Raw genomic sequence first — 18,377 nt, forward strand, 5'->3', positions numbered from 1 at the left:
CAATATTTAAGATCTCAATTGATCCGTCTCATCTTTGTCTCATCTTCATCTTCCTCATCGTTGTCTCCATCTCTTCTTATCCTTCTCCTCCTGATTGTTGTCTTCATGTTGTCCTCAGGGGCGCTTACCTCAGCCACCAGCCAAGCCACAACTGTCCACGTCGCTGCGACTTCAACTCTGCAACTTTCTCTCTTAGCCAGGCTCCCTTATTTATTTCTTGGTGGTATATAGCTCGCTGTCCGTTGCCGTCCCTGTCTCAATTGACACTCGCCTTCGACCACTCTACAAAGACTGTTACGGACTGAAAAGGTTGGTCGACGCTGGAGTTGCTGATTGGCAGCCTCCGTCCATCCCTGTTGATTGCTGATGCCTCATCGTGTGCCGTCCTTTTTTTTCTTTGCTCGGATATTAACTAACTCTTCAGACCTAGAACCGACTGTTAATCTGCCTCTCTCGCTCACCAGCCTCGATTTATCTTCATTTACACAGCCGACCTGCACAATGGCTAGCATCCAACTCCCAATCGAGGCCTTTACCTCGCGCCTGAACATCTCTGAGAGAATAAATGGCATACGCTCCCAGTCAATGTCCAGTCGGTTCGCCAACCTACGCCCCATCTCCGAATTTCTGGACATCAAGCGGATTTCTAAGCCCGCCAACTTCTCCGAGTTCCAGAGCCGCGCGAGCTACAACCTTTCCTACTTCTCAAGCAACTATGTCGTTGTCTTCATCGTGCTCAGCATCTACAGCCTGCTCACCAACCTGGCTTTGCTTTTCGTCATCCTGCTAGTCCTTGGTGGCTCTTACGGTATCGGAAAGCTGGAAGGTCGAGATCTTAACCTTGGCGTGTTCCAAGCCACCACCAGCCAGCTATACACCACTCTTCTAGTTTTGACTGTTCTACTGGGTCTATGGGCGTCGCCATTGACAACTGCATTGTGGCTCATTTGTGCTACCGGCGCGTGCGTGATGGGTCATGCTGCGCTGATGGATAAGCCGATCGAGAATGCTTTTTCGGAGGAGGCGGTCTAGGTGGTCGACCGCGAACTCCTTATGATGTGCCCTTATGGGGAAGACCGCTAGGGGCATCGCGCGCGGGGAAGAGTCAGAAGAGTCAGAGTAAGCCTGCGGAAAGTGATTACGATGATGATGATGATGATGATGAGGAGGAGGAGGAGGAGGAGGAGGAGGAGGAGGATGGTGATGAGGACGAGGACGATCAAGGTGTGTCGTTAACTCCTTTTGACAAAGGGAGAAAGGAGGTGCATAGTGAAGCAGGGGGAGTTCCTGGGGAGTGGTCTGGGAGTGATGATTATGAGTATGACGACGAGGACGACTATTCAGACGATGATTACGAACAGGACTCGTTGATGGAATATGGCATGGATGGTCCGTCTACCGATGACACAATTGCATATGCAGTGGAACTAGCGATGCGAGATCAGGAAGACGTGCTTGTTGAAAATGCGCTGGAAAAGATAAGACGTGCACAGATGCATGGGAAGGCTAATTTCAAACTTACCGCCAGAGAGATTGCCGCGCTGGAAAGGAGAAGACGACGGGATTCGGAAGCAGAGCCTACTTTGACCCATACCCAATCTATAAACGAACGAAGTGACACTACATCGAGGCGCAGCTCCAGGCAGAAATCCGGAACTTCGAGAAAACGGAGGCCGTCTGACACAACCAGTGTTGCCGAGACAGCATATACATCACCACCCGTATATCCTGGATACTACATTATGCCCGCTTCTCCAATTCCTAGCCATCTTTCCATTACGAACCCATCCAACCAATCTCCCGCATCTCGATCCCAAATACCAACCAGGCAACAATTGCAAATGCTACCACCACAGCCTCAATTCTACCCCTTCAGCCAGCACCAGTGGATGCCAGCACCACCTAATACAGCCGGCGCAATACCGCTGTCAGTGCCACAGTCGCAGTATCCCATGTACCCTCGACCAGGCTATCCACCACCTTTATCAAACATCATGTGCCAACCTGTCTACCGCCCTGCATCCCGCGACACGTACGAGAATCATCCACCTACCGATCAACTCGCATTACAGCGACCATCTCTACCATCATGCACGCGGACCTCGAGCAGGGGTAGCAGTAGTGATAACGGAGTTAAGATTACCAATGACAGCTCAAGCGGCAAGAAAGATGCGCCAGCACGTCAAAGGAGGGCACCAACGAAGTCAACGTCGAAAACATCTAAAGCCAAATCTTCCAAGAAGCCCGATACGCCTGCACCTGATTCTGCAACCTCCGCTACTTCCACTGCGTTAGATACATCCAAGTCGTCCTCTTCCAAAACTTCCACGGGTCGAAACGGCTTTACTCGACCGAAAAGGAAGAGATTTCGATGGATTTAACACATCCATACCCCCTCCACTCCACAACTCCCCCATCCCCTCTTCCTTGACTCTGACTCTGACTCTGACTCCGACTCTAAACCAACGACGCGATGCCTCTTAACATGTTTTCATATATTGGGACAATAATTCATAAGGAGTTTTTTCAACTCGTCTTCTTTTCCTTCTTGCTTGTTTTCTAGCTGAAGCTTCATACATGCCATTAGACTTCTTCTTATCTTCTTTTCTTAGCTCTTCCTTCCGTCTTGTATCCCCCTTTCCCTCCACCAAGAGCTCATATTACTTCTCCTTCCACCCTCGAAACGAACCGACATGCTCTTCTTTCATACCACTTTTGCCTCCTTTTCTTTTTTGTATTGTAGCTTTTATTCTTCGACGAGGGTCTTATATGGTCCCCGGCTATACGTTTAAAATTATATCTTTTAATCGTGATGAGTTCCTGGCTGTTCGTATTGAGAAGAAAATGACCCTTTTCTGTGCTGTTACAAATAAAACTGGTTGTCAAGGGGAAGATTAGCTTGACTTGACCGCTATATATTTTCGATGTGTTGGTTCACATATTTGCGGTAAGCTGCTTCTTTTTGACCATCCAGATATGCTAACATTAGCAGCCTGAGCCGAATATCACGTGAACATGCAACCTTGGGAAGACTGTATCTCCACCGCGCTCTTGGTCGCGTGCCAAAACAGCAAGAAGCTCGAGAAGATTGAGGAAATAAGCCTTGATCGATCCTCTAATGCTTAATTCTAGCATCTAGGCCGTTACACTCCGTGAAGCTGGGTGGACGAGCGCATGAACTGATGGTTATTCCCGAGATTATGTCCGGGTCTTGGCTAAGTTGAAGATGGTTATGACATCATTCATCCGAGGAGCCGAAACCCACCGGGAATTTTTTCCCACGTTGAACACGGGCGTCATGGTACATATAGGCACCGCTGGCCCTGCGTCTCTTGAGAATACAGAAGATGGCTTTACTATCGTTTAGCTGAGGTTACAGTTTCTTCTAGTTTTCTCCCCAGAGACACCAATTGCTGTCCACACGGAAGGCCGGTTGTGCGGAATATATCTAGGCTACAGCGTATCGGGTGTTCCTCGAGGGAGAGACGGTACCGTGGTATACTATATCAATTGGCCTAGTTAGCCTTCCCTATGATGTGGTTCATATCGTACTGGATCTTCCCACTGGTAGCAGCGTGTGTATGGATAGGTAAGGGCCCTCATCGATTTTGAAGAAGGTACGTAAACTAACTCTTCAAAAATAGCTACATTAATAGTACTCCTAGTACGATGGAAACTTGATGGCTCACCTGTCTATGCCTCTATGGAACCGGGCCAGTCGATAGCGTGGGTTTCCTATCTAGCACAACTAGATATATGGCAAGATATGCGACAGGGAAAAAAAACTAACGCAGATCGCACTGAATAGGTATATATCTGATGTCGCTGCTCAAGGCTTAAAGCCGCTGTTTGTCGCTGGGTGTGCCGTATCGTCAGTGTTCTTTGTGTTCGCATTCGCGTCTGAGCGCTGGTTAAGGCACACTCGGCGCCTTGCGCCGAATAAGGGCAAATATGATAAAATCCTTTCTCTACTTGCCATATTATTCTCAATGGTTGGAGCGGCTGGGCTCATTTTACTTGCACACTTTGATACCCTTCGACACAGCCGTCTACATGGTGGCTTTCTTATAATGTTCATGTAAGTAACATGCCCCACCTCGTTTCACGATCTACTTCTGTGAAAGATACATTACTAACCTTTGCCGTCTGGCCTTTCATACATAGTGCAGGATATCTCCTTAGCGCTATTTTTATCTGTTTGGAATACCTCCGCCTTGGAATTTACTATAAGGAGCACAAGATCATCTTCTCGAGCTTCGTCACAAAGCTATTTTTTATAGTGGTCGAGTTAGCCCTGGCGATCGTATATGGAGTTCTCGGGAAACGGAGGTCGAAGAGAGACGCGTCCGCAATTATAGAATGGGTCATTGCCTTTATCTTCGCTGGCTATGCGCTTTCGTTCGTGTTCGACTTGTTCCCTGCGGTGAAGATAAGGAATCATATACCCCAAGGCGAACGATCACAGGGCATGGCTCAAGCATCCTCAAGTCTAGAATCGGGATCGTACCCGTCGAGTCCTCCGAGAATGAGCCACGAGGCACAGCTAGCTGTAGATCCGATGGTTGAGATGGGACAAACTTATCGTGGTCGAGTCACCGATGGAAGTCGAATGCCCGCAGCTACTTATAATCCGCATACCTATAGACAGACGCCATTGACATGAACTGAAGATTTTGTGTGAGTGGGCGCATTACCAGGGGCATTTATTTCAATATAGAGGCGGAGCTTAGAGGCTGGCGGTTTTAACTGGGGGCAATATCGGCGCATTAGATAAGCTGGGGACGTACAAAGCCGACCATGGTTCTTATGATTTAGTCACTCAACGGTTAGATAGCCTGGAATGAATCAATCCATTGAATCAGCGTTTCTTCGACTCTTCTTCAGCGGTTAAAATTAAGGTTAAATAATTACGTAATGCCGAGGAGCCGCAAGTGGAGTCGAGTGATGTCATGTGATCATATCGATAAGCAGCGCGACTTTTGGCCGCGCATCTGCCTAAAGTGCTTTTCAACTTCTTCCATCCTCACCTGCTGGAGGAAGCCGGACGGGGCACTCGCGAAAGATGGCATTCGAGCAATACAATGTCATGGTTCCAGGTAAAAAGGATCAATTAGCTTTTCTCCTCCGTTTTCATCGACGTACTTTACTAATAGCACTCTGCTCTAGGGCGTGTTCCTGCGGACCTTGCTTCACTCTCCACCAGCACCAACAACGCAGAATCGGAAACCTCTATGGAGCCTCCAGAGAAACGGAGAAAGATAATGAAAAACATACCTCGTATTGACCTCGAATATGCTGCGGACGTCTTACCCCGTTACGTGGCAATCGGCAAAATTGAGATGTCACTTGTAAGCTGGATATCCGTTCGTTCCGCATGGAAATACTTATATCCTCAACTAATGTACCGCTTCTCTCTAGGAGTTTACCAAGCCACCTTTGCATCCACCACTTAATAACAATCATGCTATCGATGTGCCAGTACTTGCTTTGGTCAAAAACCCGCATCATACGAGGCCAGGGGTGAATTTGGTTCTCTGGACGAACGAGCAGGAAATTATTTTAGAGGAAGCCGAAGGCCTTGACTCTCAGCCGGAGGATACTTTTATGGGAGCTCTCTGGACCTCTCTTTCAAACTCGACGTCAATTTACTGCGCTCGCGGGAAGCTGCCGGCTGTGTTCTCTCAGACACATCTTAAACGAGGTTCTGACCCCAACACACGGTTTTACATCCTTGAGACGAGGATACTATGGATAGACTCAACAGAGATACGATATATAATACCCGACTTCGCCTTAAAAGCACTCTGGAAATACTACAAAGCACAGCTTGGTTTTTCTGCAGACTCTATATACCCCCCTCACCCCCTCCCAAAACTTTACCCGCAAGTAGCACAACCTCAGTTAAGTCTAAGCGACTTTTACGACAGTGTTCATGTCCCGCAATCATATGTGCATGTGCCAATGATTGAGAAATTGGATTTAATCAAGTGTAACTTGTTTCCTTTTCAGCAAAGAACTGTTCGCTGGCTATTAGAAAGAGAAGGCATGGGTGTCTTGCCTGATGGGACATTACGCCAGCGACCACGCACGGAAGAAATTCCTCTCTCATTTACCAAGGCGGTAGATGTGGATGGCCAGCCATGCTATGTCAGCCTATTATTCAGGGTTGTCATTAAAGATCTGTCATCTTGGAACCACGCGGAAAAATACTTGAGAGGGGGGATTTTGGCGGAAGAGATGGGTTTGGGGAAGACTGTGGAAATGCTATCCTTGATATGTGCCCACAAGCGACCCGAGCGTACCAACGGGACGTACCCTCTAGTTCCCACCGGGCTAATAGAATCTCGAGCAACTTTGATCATCACACCCCCATCGATTCTAAAACAATGGGAGCAGGAAATCGCTATTCATGCCCCGGGCCTCCGTGTTAAACATTATACGGGGCTGAAAAAGAGCAAGGCAGATGACCAGGAACTAACTCTCGAGTTAGCTTCCTATGACATAGTTCTGATGACATATATGGTTTTAAACACCGAAATATATTACGCGGAGGACCCTCCCGATCGGCCCTCCCGGAACAGGAAAAAGGCCCCCATAAGGAAATCCCCTTTGATGCAAATATCCTGGTGGCGCGTATGTATCGATGAAGCTCAGATGGTTGAGTCACAGACTAGCAAACCCGCTCGGGTTGCTAGAATCATTCCGCGATGGAATGCATGGGCCATGACTGGTACTCCCTTGCGAAAAGATATCGAAGATATATATGGCCTTTTGTCATTCTTACGCTATGAACCATTTTGCTTTTCGTTGAGTACCTGGAAGAGGGTCTGCACCTTTCCGCCGATTTTTAAATCGATGATTGGAAAGATTGCCATCAGACATAACAAAGATATCGTATCTCATGAGCTTCGACTACCAAAACAGAAGCGAGTTGTCATCACTGTCCCATTTACAGCCGTGGAAGAGCAGCACTATGACCAGCTTTTTCAACAAATGTGTGAAGAGTGTGATCTCGATAGATCTGGTGTTCCTAAGTCCTTCGAATGGGATCCTGAACTAATGGAACCCCAGACGAGGGCTGTTATTACGAAGATGAGGTCGTGGTTATCAAGGCTTCGTCAAGCCTGTCTTCACCCTGAAGTCGGCGTTGCTGCTGGTAAAGCGTTCGGGGTCGACAGACCACTCAGATCTGTTGCTGATGTACTTGCCGTGATGATTGACCAGAATGAAACCCAGATACGAACTGAGGAGCGTGCCCTACTACTTTGCCAGATCCGTAGGGGCCAGATAATGGAAAATGCCTTGAAACCAAAAGAATCCTTAGAAATTTGGAAAAATGCTGCAGAGCGCTCAGGGAAAATAGTGAAAGGCTGCAGGGAACAGCTTGACGATGAGCTCAAAAGGAGAACCGAGAAAGCGAAGGATGACTCCTCAAGCACAGCAAGTGAGGATGAGGACGAGAATGATAACAGTGACGCGGATGAACTGGAAAATGAACAACACAACAGACTCGGAACTCTCCGACATCGACTTCGGACGGCATTAGAAGTTGAACACATGTGTGAATTCTTCATGGCTAATGCTTATTATCAGACTAAAACCAACCCGGAGCTTACTGAGGCAGAGTCTGATGACTTCCGGGAATTGGATAGACTTGAAGAGAGCGGATACGAAACTGCCAAAAAGATCAGAAGAGAAATGCTTGCAGATACTATCCAAATGGTGAACGGCCAGATCCATCGCCTCCAAGCAAAAGTTGACAAGGATGGAGTATGTCATGTTCCAGGAATGTCCTCAAACCTAGAATCCGTCGGTATAGAGAGTCGACGCTTGCTGGATCAAGTTGAAGATTTCTGCGACGCCATGAAGCCTCATTCCGATACGTTCAACGAGTGGCTCGACCATATGGCAAAATTGCTTCTAAAGGCCTTGGTCGACGAAGAAGAAGGCACAGAGCTGAAAGGAGACGAATATGAATCATCCACCAAGCACCAGGATGAAATGTATGTTTATATGGAAGGTCTTCGAGTGATGTTTGCTCGACACTATGCTGCTATTACTGGCCAGGTAAATAACTTGATCACGCATGAAGTTGGCGTGGCGCTTGAAAGAGCTAAACTGGGCGAAGGACCGGCTCCAGAGCTTTATATCTCGCTGATCAACAAATGCGAGGAACTTAAACTTCCTCGTGGGCAAATGTCTCTACGAGGACTTGTGAATGAGCTTCGCAATCTTGTGGTATCGTTGGAACGGCAAGAGATACATGGGAGCTCAAGAGCCCGCGCGGAGCATTCTATCGTTAGCGATATCCTCCGTGCAGTCAGCAAAATGTTTTCCACCCAGTCCAAAGCAATCCCACCCCTGGAAAAGCAAATGGATCTTTTCAGGACTGTTATGAATAAAAGGCTTGAATATTACCGCCAACTACAGCAGATTTCTGACACTGTTGCGCCGTATGACGAGGAGCATAGGGGCCAGCCTCTTCGTCGTGTAGAGTTTGATGCAAAGCTGCGAAATGAACAGAAAATTGACGCCAAGATATCTACTTTGAAGGCCAAACACCGGTATCTTATCCATCTCCGAGATGAATCTGGTGCGGATGAAACGGCCAGGATTTGTATTATCTGTGATACCGCTTTTGAGATTGGTTAGCTTTTCGATCCCTTCTGAAGCTTCCGCGTTTTTATCCCCGAGATGGGCGTTGCGCTAATACAATGGTATATTTTATAGGTGTTTTAACTGTCTGTGGCCATAAATATTGCAAAGATTGTATACGACATTGGTGGCGCCAAAACCAGAGCTGTCCAATATGCAAGAGCCGCCTAAAACGCAGCGACTTTCACGAGATCACATATAAACCGCAGGAAATTATCGCTCAGGAGGAAAATGCACCCAGCACTGAACCGGGCCACGCGACTAAGAACCCGATATACTCTGACATTAGTTCGAGAGTATTAGAAGAGATCCAGAATATTGATATCTCCGGATCTTACGGAACGAAGATCGATACCCTCTCACGGCATTTGCTATGGCTTCGTCAACATGATCCTGGTGCTAAATCCATCGTTTTCTCCCAAAGCAAACAGTTTTTGTGGGTGTTAAGTCAGGCCTTCAGCAGATTTAAAATTGGACATACTAGCATTGATAGTCCTTCGGGCATTGAGCGGTTTAAGGAGGATCATACGGTACGTTACCTTCCCTCTCCCATTGGTATACCGTTATTCCCTGCCTTTCTAATAAATATAATAGAAAGAATGCTTCCTCCTTCATGCGAAAGCACACGCCTCCGGCCTCAACCTCGTTAATGCAACTCATGTCTTTCTTTGCGAGCCATTGATCAACACCGCCATCGAACTTCAAGCCATTGCTCGAGTCCATCGTATTGGGCAACATCAAGACACGACAGTGTGGATGTACCTGGTTGCTAACACTGTAGAGGAAGCAATTTACCAAACTTCTGTCACTCGCCGCCTCGCACATATTGCTCGTAGACGTCAAGAGCGCTTAAAGAAGAAGGGTAGTCGACACTTCCTCACTTCCTCAAGCCATCTTTCTGAAGACCACCAAAACTTCGACGACTACCACGACCTAGGTATAGACGGAGATGCTGATGTCAATGGTGATACTGCCAGTTCTCTTATAAATTTACGCCATCTAGATGAGAATGTCCTCGAGTCTGCAAACTCCCACGAGATGGAAGATGTTACTCCCGGAAATTTACTTTCTGGGCCTGGAGCAGATGGTGAGAGGGTGGGAGATTCAGATATATGGCAGTGTTTGTTTGGCAACCAGAGAAGGAAAGGCACTGCCGCTAACGAGGTCGTGGATGCGGAAGCAATCGAAGCCGTCGAGAATGATGTTGGCCGTGCTCTAAGGGCCAATGCGGCTGATACAAGGCGACGAAACGGCCAACTGCAGTAAAAGGGGGCGGGAGCCTGATGTATATTTAAAAGGACGCTATATGACTTAATATCTATCTAGAGATATTTTTAGAAATTTCCTTTTATTTATTTTATACATCCAGCTGTCAACAGCTTCTATTCTATTACATATAGTTAGTTATTCATAATAATACAGCTTGAAAGAAATCTAGGAACGAAAATGCCCGATCCAACATCACCAGCCCAAAAGAAAACGCTCATGCTTTACTCCTCAGAAAGTAGTTTGAAACCCTCAAGTACAGCCTCGTATACTCCAAGAGTTATTCCGGCAGAAGGGATAGAACGGAGAAGATGTGGCGTCAATCCGCCGTATAGAGCTCTAAATCCTTCTTCCCTACATAGAAGCCGGAAACACTGGATTACCCCCGTGTATTTTACACGTCCATTCGCCATGGGAGCCTGTCGTAGTCTTGTCCGTATCACCTGTAAAGTGTCAGTTAGCCTAAGGATCCTAGTATGGGTTGGGAATATCCAAACTTACTTCATGTGGATAGGCAATGATCGAGGAAATAAACTTGGAAAGTGCGGCCGCACCACCCATTCCCAGTAACCCAGAAACCCGATCGCCGAGTGTTTTATTTCCAGAAATGGAACGACCAGATAGAGCTGCCTGTGTCTCTTGTTCAGTTTTAGTCCGCGCTATGAACATCTTCAACTGCTCATATAGCGCAAGATGAAATGTTGTTTCTAAACTTCCCAAGTAGCTTGCCGATAGTCCTCGATATAATCCTCTAGGGCCTTCCTGTCGCAAGACCTGCTTAGCGCAGTCGAAGCTATTCTTATATCGTCTCGGGGCGGCATGGGGGTTGGTGGCTGATTGTGATCTGTCAAGTTGTAGTCGCGTCTTGATCACCCATATCGGGCTTGTGAGAGTTCCAGTAGTTATCCCCGCTGTAACGGCTGAGATGATATGACAGCCCATCGCGTTTTCACTGTTGGGCCCGAAAAGCCGAGATTCGCCTATTATACGCTTGACGTTCCCGTATGTGTAATATTTGATGGCGCTGGCTGGCACAACACCGGTTAGGTTTGGCCCCAGTCCTCGAAAAAGTCCACGCCATCCCTCAATATGGTATATTGAAAAGAGAATTTGGAATGTTTCGCGAATATGACTTGACATGGAGCGAGATGCTTGCAAGATGTGCGGTGGAATGGGCTGTGAGCTGGCGGACTGAGAGAGTGCTGGGCGGTAAAAGTCTGACTGTAGTCGAGTTCTGAGGACATCGAGAGGAGATGTGAGAACTGCGGTAATGGCACCGCCAGTACTAAATCGAAGGGATAGTGGTCAGTAACCGGAGTAGTTCATAATACTCATGGCAAGGAAGTCGTAGATGGTATTCTTACGCGCCAGCAACCAAATGAGAGAGAGATTTGACCAGGTCACTGTTCGATTTGGTCTGTAATTGCGGTTCAGATATAACTGCAGGCTGTAGCAGTGACGCTTGGGAAGAATGCACCATTTTTTCGTAGCTAGGACTGTGCATGTTGATGTAGTGAAAGAATTTTATACGAAGAAGAAAATTTTGTCGAAGGATGTTTGAGAGGTCCAGGTCATGAAAAATTAATCATTAAGTGCTATTGGCATGGTATCTAATAGTGGGCAATAGGCGTAAATAACAAAAATGGCTAGAAGAACGCATGGAGCTCGCTGTCCTCGACCACGGCGCGTTGCTGGTTTCTTATCCTCTTGAGATAAAAAAAAAACCTCCTAACGCGCTAAGATCAGGAACAGAGTTTATTTTGGCGATTGTTGAACCAATAGATAAGCGCGGTTATTTAGTCGCCTATCGCAGAGATTAGAAAATCATAACTGTCCACGTGATGCTAATACCGTTAGCGCCATGATGACTAATCTTTAAGTCGACTTCAATGATGGAACCTGCGGAGTACACGCCAGTCTCTCGTTGCCTAAGCAGAGGAAGGAGATGATGATGATGATATAGTGACTTCTGCCTAGGGAGACAACATATTCTGATGCATTTAAATAAGTGCGTGGGCTAGAAAATATATACCTAGCTTTACAAAAACAACGCCTCGCCCCATTATATTTGGACACAACTCGATAACCATGGTGGAAAGCACAGAAGACAGAGAGCTCGCGCTAGTTTCTAAGCTGGAGCTGCGTATTGCTCTCGCAGACTCGGATGCAAGGCTCCAATCTCTTCTTCATACATATCTGACTCCGCTTCTATTGAAACTTGCCTCCGAAAATGCCTCTGTTCGCAACAAGGTTGTGGCTCTTTGCCAGCATATCAACACCAGAGTCCAGTCTCAATCCATAGCTTTTCCAGCTGAGGCACTATTGAAGCAATTTAAGGAAACAAATAACTCCCTGGTCAGACACTTTGATTTGATCTACATCCGGCATGGCCTTGATCGAATGGGTCCAGCCAGCAGTCTAGATCTCCTGCCTTCTCTGCTCCATAACATAGCTCAGTTCAATGGCTCTGAGACTCAAATGTCCATTCTTTTCAACTTGATACTGAAACTTCTTCCTCTTGTCAAACTCCCTGCTAGGGGAAGTGAAGAAGACTTGAATATTGGGGAAAAACTGAAGCTACTTCCAGAAGATAGCACGTTTCTATCACGCTGGTTTGGAAAGTTGCTTCTCCTTACACCCGCCGCAGGGGCTGCCAGGCCTTGCCCAGGTTTATCCATGGCAGAGAATAAATTTCTAAACCGAGAATCAACAAACGGAGAAACCTGGGACCCAACAGTTCCTGGTGGACTAAGCCTTATAGACACGAAGGCTGCCACCCTAAAATTTATGAACAGCGGCGCGTTCAAAGATTCCGACCGGTTTATGCCAGCGTTGATTGCAACGGCCGACCCCAACGCAAGAATTTCCGACGTTGGAGATGACACCCTTAAACGATTTCGTCCCGATTTGGAATCTAGCGAGGTCGTTGATCAGTTATTTTCTCTTTACCTAGGTTCGAGGGAGACTGACGGTGCAACACCAGCTCGCCCTGCCTTAAAGATGAAAATTCTCCATTTTTTGAGTAAATCGGTGCGCGCAACCTCCAAAACCCAACAGATAATCCAAGTCCTAGATGATGGTCTGATATCCAGCGATCTGGGTGGGGCTAGAGGCCTGGAGGTATTGAAATTACGACAGCAAATTTTCTCTTTGGTCACTTGGCTGACGAGGATGGGATCACCGTCTGATTTGAACTTGGTTGCACCTAACATCATCAGAGCACTGCGAGAAATGGTCGAGGGCCAAGGCTGGCCGGTTCCCGAGCAAGCCTTAAAACCAGCCGAGCTTAACTCTAGGAGCCTCGCTTACGAGTCTATTGGACTTCTGGCTCCAAAAATCGACCCATCCCTAGCAGGGGAGAATAAAAGCCCGATTGATATCGACCTTTTAGAATGGATGTTTACAGCTCTCGGCTCGGACGTTTCTGGCCCGCAAATGTTTGTCAGTATTGAGGAGGCCCTAGGTGGGATTCTCAACTCCATCACCAAACATTTAGATGACAGCGCAATAGACGAGATCCGACCTATTCTAGCTAGATTTGCAACTGTTGAGCCTGGGGTACAAGATAAACAATCTGGGTTCACTATCGTTAGAAATACTCGTTTTGCTGCCGTTAGATTTTCTAACCGCTGCATGCCTTACAGCGACGTTCGAGGTAGATGCATCGATCTCCTTGCCATTGCAGGCGGCCAAGATGGTGGACTGGAAATGGCTGAGGAGGGAAGAAAAGGACTTGACCCTTATTGGTATCGAATGTTAAATCCTTGTGATAATATTGCCATCCCGACTGCCGAGAACAAGCGCTACGTGTTCCCGCGCTTCAAGGAGCTCACGCAGTATCTATTTGATGAACATATGGATAACGAAGACCCCCTTCGACAAAAACTTCTCTCTCTTCTCGCTTCTGACAAATATACCACCGTTTATGCAACTGCCGTTACATTTATCCGCAACATACTGCTCTGCGAAGCATTAGTGAATACTGATGCTATCCAAGATATAGAGCATAATTGGGAGCAGCGAATCGACAATATTCTTTTGAATAGCGAAAATGCTCGAGAGTCGGTGAGGGCCTACCTTACCGGATGTGATGATGTTCTTCCCTTACTTTTGAACGCTTGCTTAAAAGGGTTGCTCCTCAATTCGGGTCTATCAATCGGCCGGTCGGCAACTCACTTTATTGAAATCGCCTCTCTCACATCCAACAAGCTCCTTAAGCCGCTCATAAAATGTTCCCAGCCCCTACTGAACACGTTGCTGGCAAGATCCCCACCTGAACAGGACACAGCCGCCCAAGCTTTCGGCATTGTAATAACCCACCCTTGCTCGTCTGAGGATGAAAGGAACCAGGCATGGGGAATTATGAAGTCTCGTGTATCTAGTTGGCGAGAGGCTGTCGGCAAAGCGGCATATATATCGCGCGGTGCTCTGCTTGGCCAAGCCTTCATGCTCTCTCGGCTATATATTCGGAACGAACAGATTCAGGGGCAGAGTCTAAAGGCTCAGGAGTGCTTAACTACTGCAGTTGAGATTTTGAAAGACTCTCGAGACTCAGCTCTTAGGAATGCCGCGTACGAGGTTATCGGACAACTCAGCCTCGCGTCAGCTATTACCGTGGAGAATATACAAGATGGCGACAACTGGAAATCTATTATCGAAGCCATCTCAGCGGATGCTAAAAAGCACAGTGAGCCAGCGATAACCGCGCTTGGGCGTTTATCACTGGTAATCCCCAAAGAAGAAAGCGGATCCGCCCGTCTGGAACAATTGCTGGACGTACTATATGCGCTCCATGAAATCAAGGTGATTGAAGTTCAGTTTGCAGTAGGAGAAGCCTTAAGCATTATCGCAGCTGGGTGGCAATCTGCATCATTGATTGCATCCTTGGATGTAGACGTTGCAAAGCCTAACTCTAACATTCCCTCCCATGTTCTCTCTAAGATACTGGACAAGGTCATGCGCGATTGCAAAGCACCTAAGCCATCTCTAAAGAAAGCGTCAGTAATATGGCTTCTTTGCCTTATACAGTATTGCGGTCAGACCCAGGAGATTCAAGATCGGCTCTGGAAGTGCCAGCAAATATTCATTTGGCTACTTTCCGACAAAGACGAAACCGTCCAAGAATCTTCCTCGAGGGGTTTATCTCTAGTATACGAGTTAGGTAACCAAAGCCTTAAGGACGACCTGGTTCGTGATCTCGTGCGGTCGTTTACGGCAGATAACTCGAATATGGGAGGGGGAAAGATCTCAGATGAAACAGAGCTATTTGAGCCTGGAGCCTTACCTACTGGCGATGGCTCAATTACGACATACAAAGATATTGTCGGCCTTGCGTCTGAAGTTGGAGACCCAAGTCTGGTCTATCGATTCATGTCATTGGCCTCCAATAGTGCGATATGGTCCAGTCGTGCTGCTTTCGGCCGGTTTGGTCTAAGCAATGTCCTCTCGGATTCTAGTGAGAACGGATATCTTTCTCAAAATCCAAAATTATATCCCAAATTGTATCGATATAGATTCGATCCCAACCCCAATGTACAAAGGTCCATGAATGATATATGGAATGCTCTTGTTAAGGATTCAAATGCAGTGATTGATTCGCACTTTGACGCAATTATGGAGGATCTTCTTCTCAGCGTTGTGGACGGGAAGCAATGGCGAGTCAGACAAGCTGCCTGCGCTGGCATCGCCTCCTTGCTTCAAGGTCGTCCAGTTGAGAAATATGACAAATACCTCGGCGAAATACTCACAAAGTCGTTTAAAGTCTTGGATGATATAAAATCAACAGTACGGCAAGCCGCGTTATCACTATGTCAAACCCTTAGTGACACAGTCTTACGTGCTCTTGAGGCCGGCGATGCCTCGTCAAAGCGGGCAAAACTTATGCTGAAGCATATTGTCCCCTTTCTTCTTGGCCGTGAGGGCCTAGAGTCGGGCGTTGAAGAAATCCAAAAATACTCCATCGTCACAATAGCGAAAATCATAAAGAATGCGGCAGGCCCTCTGCTTAGACCGTTTGCACCACAAATTTTGGAAAAATTTCTCACAGCGCTTACATCAATCGAGCCCCAGGCCGTTAATTATGTTCATCTCAACGCCGATAAATATGGATTAACCGGTCATGCAATCGACAAGATGCGGCTGACTGCGGTTAGAAGCTCTCCGATGATGGAATCCATCGAGCTACACCTGCTGAACTCACTTGATGAGGCGAGCATGACAGAAGTAGTACCTGCGTTGGAATCTTCACTACGTTCCGCAATTGGCCTGCCATCCAAAGTAGGCTGCAGTCGGGTTCTAGTTATCCTAAGCTCTAAGAATCTATTGTTCCGTCCGTACGCAGCTCGATTCATCCGATTATTGCGAAAACTTGTCCTGGATCGGAATGAAACAGTCAGTGCATCATATAGTTCTGCCATCGGGTATCTTACACGTCTAGCGAGCAATGATGATGTGTTGGATACAATCGAATTCGCCAAATCACTGTATTTGGAGTCAGAAGATATAGCTCATCGCGTTGTGGCCGGGGAAATCACAAACTCGATGTCGAAACTTGCAAATGAAAGGGTGCAAGCTGTTGCTTCGGCTTTCTTGCCCTTTATATTCCTTGGGATGCATGACACCACCGACGAGGTGAAGGAATTTTTCAGTAAAACGTGGAGTGATAATGTGAGCGGAAAGCGCATTATTTCGCTATACCTGAAAGAAATCCTTGAACTTGTTTCCTGCTACTTGGATTCACCGCGATGGCCGATTAAGCACGCATCTGCGCTTAGCGTGGCCAAAACCGTTCTTTCGATAGATAAGAATATGGATCTCCCCACAGCTAGATCTATCTGGCCACATCTTGAAAAGGCTCTGGAAGGGAAGACATGGGACGGAAAGGAGAAGGTCTTAGATGCATTTGTTGAATTTTCCATTCATTCCAAGCCATTCTTGGAGGAGAGGAAGGACGTTAAGGCACGAATGAAGGTCAGTTGGTTTTATTCATGGACACCTTCAATGATATAATCCGCTGTCCATTGACTAACAACAATTTAGGTCATTGTAATCCGAGAAGCAAAAAGAAAGAATGTCGACTACAGACCTCACGGATTGACGGGTCTAGGGCGTTTTGCCAGAAACCAAGAGGATCTGGATATGATGAACGAAACTTTAGCAGTGGTGTCTCCGATTCTGGAAGAAATGGTGGACGAGCTAAAAAGCGATAGAATGGATATCGACTCGAAAGATAGCCGCGTTCCAAAGTGAGATCATCGTACCTCTTGTTATAAATAGTCGCTTTACTGACTCCTCTTCCAATTATCTAGCATTGAAGACAAGACCATCATTGCAGGGGTGGAATGTCTATACAATGCTGCAAATCCTACTCTCCCACCAGCGGGTATGTCCTTCCCCTGTTATTTTCATATCTCAATCACCCTCTTAACCTATTTTCAACCTGCAGATTTGTGCGATTACCTCACTCAAATGTCAGTTGTAATCAAACCGGTGATTACATATGCTGGAAGGTCCGTATACCCGACGATATTCGACGGTGTGAAGGGTCTTTTCGATCGGATCGATGAAAAGCTCCTGGGCGGAGGGCGAGAAGGCGAAAAATCAGTGCCGCTACTACTAGAAAAAGGCCTTGTCTCAAAGCTAGTCAAAGAGCACGAATTTCTATTCCAGGAGTTCGACTTACCGATCGAGAGTGTAAGGAACAAATTTGCGAATGCAGTTCTCTCGTACACGAAATTCTTCGAGAAGTGTTCTATGCCGCTTGATAGCTCCCAGCGAAGTCGGATTGAACAGTGGCGAGATGCCGAACGGTCTGAACCTGTTAAAGCAGTCTGGCATGAGATTTTGGAGAGATCTCCATGATAAGTCCAACTGAACTTTCTTAAGGGACGAATTTTACTTGGTACAAAGCGATAGATCTATGCTACAATACTACGTCCACCTTGGATCAGTACTAGATCAGCAAGGCGCTTTAAGATGGCATTTATCAATCCCCCGACACATAGTCTACCCGAACAATCCATTTATAGAATACGGGCTATCTGCTGTATCACCTCCCCTTAGCTAGCCAAGGCGGAAAACCATCCGGTTACTTAACCTTTCATACGGAGACAACATGGTCCTACATATTATTATTTGTCAGTATAGACATCGATATAGATGATAATCGACATGAATACGGCATATTGTGAAGTGGCTATCGCAGTGTCTCGGGGCTCATAAGACGTCCAGCATGACGAGGACAACTGGTAGCCTTTCTAGATCCAACATCCTACACGGAGAATTCCAGAGACAGCTCTATAAAAACAAAATTGATCCCTTTGAGGGCTGCACCCTGCAGATCACGGGATACACCTTAGTAAGTGTCCGTTGCTTCGTCCGTAGGAAAAAACAACAACCTCCTTGCTGTCCAGGTCGATATGTCACCGTTAACATCTGCCAAGTGAAACAACAGATCA

At 46.9% G+C, this 18,377-nt stretch overlaps 3 protein-coding genes across 3 annotated transcripts; all 3 read left to right on the forward strand.

Moving 5' to 3' along the window:
• Positions 1-501: 501 nt before the first annotated feature.
• GIQ15_04455 (prenylated Rab acceptor) lies at positions 502-2,381 on the forward strand (the record flags this gene model as incomplete). The annotated part of the gene is made up of 2 exons (XM_033551872.1): positions 502-962; positions 1,256-2,381. 2 exons carry the CDS (start codon positions 502-504, stop codon positions 2,379-2,381), a joined length of 1,587 nt encoding a protein of 528 aa, XP_033405602.1.
• Positions 2,382-5,062: 2,681 nt separating this feature from the next.
• Positions 5,063-9,921, forward strand: GIQ15_04456 (uncharacterized protein; the record flags this gene model as incomplete). The annotated part of the gene is made up of 6 exons (XM_033551873.1): positions 5,063-5,096; positions 5,167-5,348; positions 5,419-8,564; positions 8,834-9,091; positions 9,140-9,185; positions 9,250-9,921. The coding sequence occupies 6 exons, from the start codon at positions 5,063-5,065 to the stop codon at positions 9,919-9,921; spliced, it is 4,338 nt and encodes a 1,445-aa protein (XP_033405603.1).
• A 2,088-nt stretch (positions 9,922-12,009) lies between these two features.
• Positions 12,010-17,781, forward strand: GIQ15_04457 (proteasome component ECM29; the record flags this gene model as incomplete). Its single annotated transcript, XM_033551874.1, has 4 exons — positions 12,010-16,890; positions 16,960-17,165; positions 17,229-17,302; positions 17,366-17,781. 4 exons carry the CDS (start codon positions 12,010-12,012, stop codon positions 17,779-17,781), a joined length of 5,577 nt encoding a protein of 1,858 aa, XP_033405604.1.
• Positions 17,782-18,377: the final 596 nt, after the last annotated feature.

Source organism: Arthroderma uncinatum (genome assembly GCF_011692745.1).
Source record: "Arthroderma uncinatum strain CBS 119779 chromosome Unknown scaffold3, whole genome shotgun sequence".
In the NCBI taxonomy this organism is placed as follows: Eukaryota; Fungi; Ascomycota; class Eurotiomycetes; order Onygenales; family Arthrodermataceae; genus Arthroderma; species Arthroderma uncinatum.